Consider the following 9953-nt stretch of genomic DNA (forward strand, 5'->3'; position numbering starts at 1 on the left):
ATCGTCCACCTTTTAAAGAGACACAATTAGGTTAAAGCCATTTTGTGACGCGGGACACACACACACACACACACACACACACACACACACACACATTGTTCATGTGAGGAGCCGGGAACACAAGGCAAGCGCAAAATAATCATTTACTTTGAGATTGCATGGTCTCGTTCAGCCAATCTGTCATTTGACAATGACTCATTTCTATAGCTGTTTGAAAACTCATTTATTATTCAGCAGAGATGAAGAGGAGTTATTAAAATAATGACATTATTTCCAATAATATGATTAAGAGGGTGTTTGACTTTCTGCAATTATCCCCCCCTTCCTGTTTTCCTCCTTGCTGTGGGAATGCAGGTCTTAATCAGCCATCGTTCTCATAAGATTGGAACACTTTCAGACTGGAATTGACAGAAAATCTTTGGCGTCCTGACAATAAAAATGAGGCATAAGAGAGATTGGACTCCTGTCAGGCCCGGGAATGAAACGCCAAAAGATAACTACTCATCACCGCGCTGCATATTGTCAGGATACTGTCGCATCTTCTGGCATAATGCTGCAAGTTTTTCTTTCAACGCGTGTGACAAAATATCGCCGCACAAATGTCAAGTTTCCTCTCTGATCACAGGAACACATTTAATCTAACGATGGACTAAATATAGACGTGAGTTAGAGCATGAGAGTCGATCACTTCAAAAATAGTCAGACAAATAAAGTAGCAGTAAATTACAATATGTTTGAAAATCAAATGTTTCAATGGTATATTTGGGCAGACTTTAAAGAGTGTTATGAAAAGTGCTGTGAAGTGCAGAGGACGTCAGTGATTGTCCAGGGAGCAGCAGCAGCAGCTGACGGTACGATGCTGCCACCTAAAGTTAAGCATAAAGGTTGCATTTGTGCTTTAAACAAAACAATGTGTTGGAAAATTGAAGTAGAGCAGCTGGAAATATAGTTGTAACATTTGAATTTTGAGAAAGAAAGGAGGATGTGATTTGTTTTTTTTAAGCCAAAAATCGATATAAAGTCTCCACGACAGGAGACGCTGAGGGACAGTGAAGATTATGTGGGCGCGGGGTCAGAAAAGGGAGATGAGGCCGTTTAACCTTTTCTCATCCCAGAGTTAGAATTTATCTCAGCTAGATCAGGAAGTCTAAAAGCAATCAGTGTTTAATACTATAAAGATGAATTCTGTCTCTGTTCCAGGTCATAACTGTTAACTTTACCATAATAATCAACAATCGCTTTGAGAAATCGGATCTTTGTAATTTGTCTACAATACCTCTTCTGCATCCTGACAGCATTCAGAACTACAGTCAAATGAAACGTGTCATGAAAGTCAACTGTTGGTTGAAAAGCAAAGAATGGCTCGAATAGCATCATTACATTTTTTCCATAATTTTTGCCTCTATTGATTTCACTCCTGGGATTTAAAGAATATTTGTATTATTTATTTTTGACCTTTCACATAAATGTGGCTGTTTTGTGACCTTTACTCCTCCTGCCGTAGTTGTAGAGATTCGGGGAATCTCTGCACGCTCCCTACAGCTTTCCAAAAAAAACAAAAAACGATTTCTACATGAATCATTTTAAACAATTGTTTTTGAGTCTGACTGAAATACACAGAAATTAGCTGCATTGAACGGCCATGTTGCCAACTACATTCAAGATCTCCATGAGGGACTACTTGCTCCTGACCTGATCACTGTGCATATTCATCCGCCACGCCGGTCTGTTTACATGTATGAAGCTGCGGATGTCTTTCTGTTAACCGTGTGTTCCTTTACTTTACAGCAAGGCCTTCTTCTTCTCTTTCAGCTGATTTCAGGGAGATGAAACAGCATCTCAGGGACACAAATGTTTATCAAAGCCACAGATGGGACTCCTCTCATCCATATACACATGGAAATTGTGCAAGTGTGGCATCAACCGGTTCCTCTCTTTCCAGCAGAAGTTTTCCTCCTCAGTCGGCAGCAGAGCAGTGAGCGCAGAAACACCTCCAGTTTTCTGAAGTATGTTGTTTTTCAGCACATTGCTGTTGTCTTTCTGCCTTTGCCTCCATCCTCTGTGTCTTCCATCTGATTTACAGTCGGTCCTCGTCTGTGTGCTCTGATTGGAATAATTACAGCCATCAAACTGAAATGACTTGCCACCGTCCTCATTATGGTCCATCTGATAATTTGCCATTCCAATCAGATGTGAAGTTTCCGGAACATTTGCCTCTCACAACTAAATAATCCGGAGTTAGTGAATGAATTTGTCAATATGGAGGGTGATTAGATCAGATGGCTCGCATCTCAAGATGGAGATGCATTTAGCAAATTGATTTAACAGGCGGCTAATTTCTGAGTTTATTTTCGGGAAGATTCAACTCAGCAAAGTTAACATGACCCATAGAGCCACAATTATAATAATTGGGAAATTTTATGGGTTAAAAAAAAAGGTAGAATTATCCTTTAAATTAGACAAAACCAACTTGAGTTTGCTCTAAATTCATAAAATGTTTTCACTTATTAATATAGACCAAAAAATAAATGGTATTATAAGTGTTATTTATAATAGAAAATTCAAATGATATAGTGTTGTATCTATTTGATAGTGTCAGTCCCTCATCCTATCCCAATCATTTTTGTACAGTCCCTAACTAACTCTTCTTTTAGCTACTACTGTAGTGTCTTACTGCAGTGGTGTCTTTAACACATGTAAAAGGTTGTGAAATATATCTGAGAGGTCAATATAGCATAAAACATTGTGCCCAAAACTATTTGTCAGACATCCTTCCAACTCCTGTGAGTTTCTGGATGAGATTACTTCTGGTTGTTTTAAAAAGGAAGAAATCTCTTTTAAGCTGAACTGGTCAAAACTAGTAGACATGCAAACATAAGATGCTTCCATTTATGAGATAACAAGGGGTAAAAGAGGACTAACAAACCTCCTGCTGATATTAACAGATGGGTAAATTGAAGGACCTGTTGCTTTACCCCAAATGGTCTGCAGGGGGCAGTGTAACATCAGACAAACATCACATTTTAAACTGACCAGTTTCCCACCTCATCATAATCTTGTAACTTCATACCAACATTTGAATTCATGAGGAAACATGAGTAGTGTGACACAGCATTTTATGAAATTTCCACATGTTACAACAGCTGAGCCGGGAATGAACCCTCGTCTTCAATAGGACCTGTGTCTTACTTGCAAATAATCATAATAATAAATTATTTGATAATAATAAACTTTATTTATATAGAACTCTTAAAAAAATTACAAAGTGCTTTACAAAATAAATGGTTATGTTATCAGATTTTCTTTTTAAACAGCAGATTAATTCTGCAGAATATGCACAAACATCCCTTGTTACACCGAGATGTTTAACAAATCATCCCTCAACACAGAAAATAGACATTTATTTGAGAAATGAAAGAAGCAGCAGTACAAAATGTTGAGCAGATGACCTCCAAGAAAAAAGTCATTAAAATTCAACTGATTTAAATTAGAGCCTTCAAGTAGAATCACATGATTTTGCACATAAGATCAAAGTATCAGTGCAACAAAATTCCCTGTAGAGCAGCTTGATAAAATATTTTCCTATCTTACGGCTGACATGGAAGAGTATTTATAGAAGTGTTTTACATCTGTGTGAGTCGCTCATCATCTAAGAACGACATGTTATAAACACCATCTCGTGCAGCACAGTTTTCCACCACCTTTACCCGTGTCTCTTCATTGATGTCATCCTCGGCTGTTTTCTCGTTCTTCTTGCTGAAATGAGAATTAAAATCAAGCTCAGTTATTATACTTTTATATTGATAACATTTAGTTCATCCGCAGTCATCCGCTCACCCTTTCTTTTGGACCACAGAGGACACGAGTAGGTAGATGATGCCAGCGGCAACCCCACCCATGACCACCCCGAACACGATGAGCCATGGAGGGGTGTCATGGTTGACGGGTGCTGCCAGGGTGGGAAGGATGTCGATGAACTCAAGGGTTGTATCAGTGAGCAGAAAAGCGCTGTTGATGCGGTTTCTGGACTTTCTATAAGAAAAAGAAAAAGGGTTGGATTTAGAATGACACAAATATTGTGGAAGAAGCAACACTTAATGACAACAGTTTAGCTATGTTATGCTAAAATTCTGGGTATTTTGTGGTTTCCATCTTTTTTTGGACTGCTGTAACAACCTTAAAACAGTTGTAAGGTATTTTCAACACAGTCTACCATTTTGTAAACTGGTATTACTAGACCCAAATTCACTGTGTGACCATATGGGTGTGGCCCCCTTCCACTGAGAACTGTTTCCAGTCATTGCATTTGAATGGGTGTAGACCTCACGTTAACTTTGAAACAATTGGAGCAGCCTTGAACCAATTGCCATCGACCACCATGTGCTGAATGTTGTTCTACCACTGTTAGTACTAGTTCAACGTCATCACACTTCCTCTAGTCCGCCCTTCAGAGGAGCTGAGCAAACCTTCATGTGAACAGGGTTTCGGAAGCTGTGAGCCATAACAAGGCGGAGCCAGGCGAACCGTACTGCTATGAATACAAGTCAGATTTTGCTTCATGAATTGATGCTTTGATGTATCCATTTTGCAATTTGAATCTAGGCAAAACAGTCCAAACATTTCTCCCTGACATTTTTCTCTGCAGTCGTTCCTCCAGACGATCTTTACGTTCTTCTCAAAACTGATGAGTCACAAAACGTGTTGTAAGTGACCAGTGAACAAGGTTGTTCTCAACCTGGGAAAACAACTCAAGTTCTCAAAGAATGTGGAGCTGCTCTCTGAGGCCTGCGGGCAGGTTATCGTATTGGAGGTTGGTGTCCAATGGGAGGACTGCATTGAGGAGGTGATTTAGAGTAAGAGGGGGAAGTAAGGTGAGTTGGTGGAGCAGTGCCACAGCTGTAGTTTGGATTCTGGGTGTGAACCCATGGAGGTGATATACAAAGGAGGGTCAGTCCCTCTACAAGGCCTGTAGCTTAGTTCAGACGAAAGAGTCGCGACGAGAGAAAACCTTTTTTGCATGTTACAAAACCTGTTAGTGAATGTTCACCAGAGTGAAATGACTCGTCTCAACTCAAACCAGCTGATGAGTTCGCCTGCGCCTCAGCTTGTCAAGTCGCAAGTGGGCAGTTTTAGAACTGAAGGTACGATAGTTTGCGTTTTTTATGAGACAATGTCTCTAAACAAGGGAACTGCTTCAGACAAAGAACAAAACAGACTAGATCTCCTGTTTAAAGTTCACCCCATAAATTTTTATGATCCCCCAGAGTATCCCATTGAAGCAATCAGTGCTGTTTCATCAACACTAAAAAGTCAGCTGTTGCAAGTAACTCAGTTATTGAGGTGAAAACGTGGCATTGTGTTGTCTGGCAAACTGGCACATTTCGCAATGGTGCAGACTAGCAGTAGTAGTCGTAGTTGTAAAGTTCAAATTATGTTGTTGAGAATATTTCCATCTGAACTGGACCTATAACATGTTGGGCATCACGGGGGCCACCAAGCAAAGAAGGTCGTGTTGCCCGGACCCAAGCTGTCAGTCACCCTGTCTGTATTGCCTGGGTGGGACTGACCAGGTATCATCACTGATGAAGTGTAACTTCAATAATAATAATCCAATACACCCTGCAAGCTGGTCCAAGTTGTTCCAGAATCTGGTGCGATCTATAATGTCCAAGGCCTAAGTGAGAGTCTTCTCCCAGTCACTTGAACTTCCAACCTTCAAAGGTAAGAGGTCTGTATTAGGCGACCAAGCATTTTAAACTGGCTACTCTCTGTAAAAAGCAGTATTGGTACAATACAATGGGCCACTACATTGTTTGAGCTTCTTAACTGCCAACATTCAGCCCTGACAAAAAACTCTTTAAAAAAACTGGTTAAGTAGATGAGGGTTGCAGCAAAATTGCTTAATAGCTCAGCACTCGCAACACTCAAATCATACATTATAGTATGAATTACAAAGGCACAGAGCCTCTACATTACAGCAGTGGGTTTTCCCACATGGACTGAACCATCTCAAGATCTTTTAGACTTCAAGATACCGTCAGGTTGCTGCCCCCAATTCTTTCTATAGTATGTTTGAAAAGCAACAACACGGATGCAGCTACAACAGATTTGCACAAAAAGTGCTTACAGTCTGGAAACCCTGTTCACATTCATGTTTGAACAGCCACTCTGAAGGGTGGACCAATCAGTGACCAGTGTCGGTGGTTAAGTGTGATGACCTTGAAGTCAAGTGGTTTTTTTTTTCTATGTTGTTGCAGCCGGTTTCATTGCGTAACAATTGGTTACGTCCAATCGGAGGCAAGACTGGAAATGATTCCCTAAGCTCAGCCAGACTTATGATTTATAATTGTTCATGCAGTAAATTGGGGTCTGGTAACATGGCTAGTATAAAAGAACTCCTGCTACACCACGTTTTACCCCATTGTTCCACAGTTGTCACTGTTTAACAAGTTTTATTCGGACTTGCTGGTCAAATCCACAGTTTTGCTTTTAGGACCTCTAAAATATCATATTGGTGAAGGGCTTATTGTTTATTTGGAACCCTATTAGTCATTAATCTGCATTTTTAAAAAAAAGGTCCATATTCAATTACATTTATACTCTTACATGAAAACAGTGCAAAGCAAACACACCTCATTCATCAGGACAGTATCAGCGTTTCCGAAACAAAACATAAAATTGCAACGTTGACTCTGGATGTCAGAGTTCAACATGACCTCTGACCTTTCTGTATAGAATAACATCATATTAGTGATTCATATTTTCAAATTAAACTCCATGGGCACATGTGATTACCTCACAGCCTTCTCCACGTCGTCTTTACCAACCAGGAGCGAGGTGTTCAGCGGCAGCGTCACCACGAACCAGAAGGACACTCTGTGAGTCTCCTCACACACGATGATGTTTGACACTCTGGGGAAGTACCACAGGACAATAAAGACCACATCATAAAACATGAGTAACTGATCTCATCATGGTACAAGAAGATGTCCTATTATCCTTTTACGGCCTATTCTAAGAAACACAAGGAAACTGTTTCTGTCTTGTTTTGTAAAAATTTAACAGGAAAATGAAACCAATAAAACAGGTCTCACTCAAACTGCTGTCCTCCCATGTGACTCCTCATTGCAAAAGCCAGCGTTGCCCGGAAAAGGAACTTTTCATTTTCATTCCAGTCGTACTGCAATATCAACAACAGATTAGGACCTTTCAGGTTAACATCCCACAACATGGACTTTGTCCTCACAGGAAGTAGAGTCATGTGCACTTTAAGAGAATTCTGGGCAACATCCAGGCTGTTATTATTCATACATGTGATGTTTTGAAGTACTCTGATTCATACATAACAAGACTGTTTACTGCATGAGGACGATTAATTAAATATGTACGTACAGCTTGATCTCCCAGAGCAGTTTTGATGCTGAGTCGAACTTTATATCCATCTGAAGCATCTATAAAGATAAAAACATGCCATTAATTTCTGCTTGAGGTTTTAAATAAATAGTTCAGATGTAACGTGTCCAATCTGCGCTGTTAGACTGACTCCAAGTCCAAGCTTTGTGAGGTGAAGTCAACATTATTTCAATTTATTCCCTCAGAGCCTGGCGATAGATTATTAGTGTTTTCCCCACGTTTGTGGAAGAACAGGTTCACCTATTTGTTTTATGTTTTTAAATTAAAAATATGTAAAATTGACCACTATTATTACAATATCTGTGTCACATTTTTCCAGAAATGTGGGAAAGCTAGAGCAGATAATAAACAAACAACACCCAAAAAGCCAAAGAGAAAAATTGCAAAACCTAATTTGATGTCCTCCATACTGACTTGGCTTCGGTGGTTCACATTAGCCTAATAACAGTAGTGAAAACCCTGGACTACCACTTACTTGAGGATCATGGTTGATATGTAATAAGACCATTGTTGTGGGACAAAAAAAAAAATCTAAATAATGTTTCTAATCTGACTTTGTTCCAGTAAAGAGATAAGAGGCTGAATTCAACGGTGACTGGAGAGAACTGCTCCAGACTACAGTTTTACTGTTACAATGCCTGCTGCTAATAATAGAAAAAATAAGTGTGAGTACAAAATGTTTAACCAAAAGTGAAATTTTAATGTTGTCACTTACCTGGTGCACAGAGCTGTTGAGCCGCAGCAGACGACAAGCAGAGCAGGAACAAGATCTTTTCCAGCATTTCTCCCAGAAAACAAGAAACAAAACAATAGAAAAGCTGAGGTGAAGCTCCTTGTGTTCAATGAATCAGGGAGGACAGCACAGGGACTTTATTGGTTTAAGTTCAGGTTTAATGGTTAAGCCAGGACACACCTGAAGTGATCCATCCTCTAAAAAAAAAAAAAAAAAAAAAAAAAAAAAAAAAAAAATACGGGCTTGACCTGTGCTGTACTCCATGGAAACAGTGAAGTGGGAGCTGCAGCTAAAGTGCTCCTGTTTGCTCAGGCTTCCTAGAGGAGCCAGATAGGTCTGCTAATGCAGGAGAGAGGCAGACCTCCAGGAGGAAAACACAGCAACTCAGTCTGCCTTTGTTCACTCAGCACAGGCACAGTGGGATCAACCCAGCTACTGACTTTTATATCAAGTAGGAACATTTTTCCCTTTTTGTGGGGTTGCAAACAGAAACACACATTTTGTATCAAATCCAGCTGAAAGAGTGCATCTTCTGACTGATTAGTTCAGATAAGAGGAGCTGTTGCATTCCTTGGAGATAAAAAGCCTTATCTGACAAACAAGCTACGGGAACATGTCAGACTAAGCAGTTTTTTTCAGTTTCAAGCCGAACTGTTCGTACTTTCTCAAACATGCTTATCAAGTCTAACCTCGCTCTGGGAGCTGATGCAGAATATATTTAGGGTTAATCATCCATTGACAGCGATTTGGTTAATTATTCAACCATTTCACAGTGTGTGCTCGACACAGACATTTATAAGAAAATCGGTTGACACAGAGCCAGAAAACTCTGTTTTCATCAGACCTGTTTTTTTTTTTAGCCTCTCTCACTTAATCGTGGACTGAACCTACCATGTAAGATCCACACCACAGTGGACCACATTAAACGGTGCAGTAGACCCACAATAAAATATCTTTTGCTCCCATAAAATGTCATAAGTGTTTTTCCATAAAATAGACAACACCCATGATGAAGTACACACCCAGTTAAAACAAAACATTAAAAAAGCTGCTCTTCTCTTCTGATTGTTCAGGATACATACATCTACACTTTATATGTGTTTTTGGTGGGTTTTGCATTCTAACTGTGATTCAGCTGATCACAGTTCAGTTTCTGCTGAACAGTGATTTACACAAACTGCTTTTGGTGTAATACTCTTACTTGCTTACTTAACTGAGCAGATGCTGGCTATTGAAGCCAAATGAAGGCATACTGTAAAGACGTTGATGTTTTTATGACATCTTTTTTATCCTTTGCAGTTCATACTCAGGAAAACAGCCGACTCATGACAAAAGCTTGCAAAACAGCTGGATGTATTAAAGTTATATTTGTAAGTAGAGGAACGTGTCATTTGTTTTGTTTGAAACACTAGTATTGCTTTATTTAAATACTGTGCAATATTCTTGTAATTTAGCAGGTTAAGTGGGAGATCTGTCTATTTGATTGATTTTAGTGTTGAGGGTTGGGCCACAGTGTTTAAACTTTGTCTTAACTGATGATAATATGATGAACACCAGAAGTGAAAACACACGCAAATTCCTTTTAGTTATTGTAAAGTCGGTGGAAATATTCGGTGCGTTCACTTGTTTATTTACATACTGAAATGCTTGTGAACACTTCACAGCTGTAATATGATGCAACAAAATGTATGAAAATCTTTAATAAATTAAAACAAGATTTAATTCATCATGTCATTATAGGGCTAAAAGAAAATAAAGCAGCTCCCTCTTCCTTTGCTTTATCGTCCCCAGGAGGCGACGCGCGGTA

At 39.4% G+C, this 9953-nt stretch overlaps 1 protein-coding gene across 1 annotated transcript; it reads right to left on the minus strand.

Annotated features, from left to right (window-relative positions):
- Nucleotides 1–3133: 3133 nt before the first annotated feature.
- Nucleotides 3134–8210, minus strand: cltrn (collectrin, amino acid transport regulator). The gene is made up of 6 exons (XM_069149957.1): nt 8129–8210; nt 7393–7451; nt 7095–7180; nt 6796–6912; nt 3838–4032; nt 3134–3756 (listed from the first exon to the last, which is right to left on the minus strand). The coding sequence occupies exons 1-6, from the start codon at nt 8193–8195 to the stop codon at nt 3624–3626; spliced, it is 657 nt and encodes a 218-aa protein (XP_069006058.1). The 5' UTR covers nt 8196–8210; the 3' UTR covers nt 3134–3623.
- Nucleotides 8211–9953: the final 1743 nt, after the last annotated feature.

Source organism: Embiotoca jacksoni, unplaced genomic scaffold (genome assembly GCF_022577435.1).
Source record: "Embiotoca jacksoni isolate LCO1_2020_lvr unplaced genomic scaffold, fEmbJac1.0.p SCAF_16, whole genome shotgun sequence".
Lineage (NCBI taxonomy): Eukaryota > Metazoa > Chordata > Actinopteri > Embiotocidae > Embiotoca > Embiotoca jacksoni.

What these genes read in the sequence shown, in the direction of transcription:
- cltrn (XM_069149957.1), bottom strand. Translation starts at nt 8,195, where the DNA reads ATGCTGGAAAAGATCTTGTTCCTGCTCTGCTTGTCGTCTGCTGCGGCT. An exon ending in TCAACAGCTCTGTGCACCAG is followed by an intron (nt 7,452 to 8,128) that starts GTAAGTGACAAC and finishes TTATCTTTATAG; the next exon opens with ATGCTTCAGATGGATATAAA. An exon ending in GACGTGGAGAAGGCTGTGAG is followed by an intron (nt 4,033 to 6,795) that starts GTAATCACATGT and finishes TTTTTCTTATAG; the next exon opens with AAAGTCCAGAAACCGCATCA.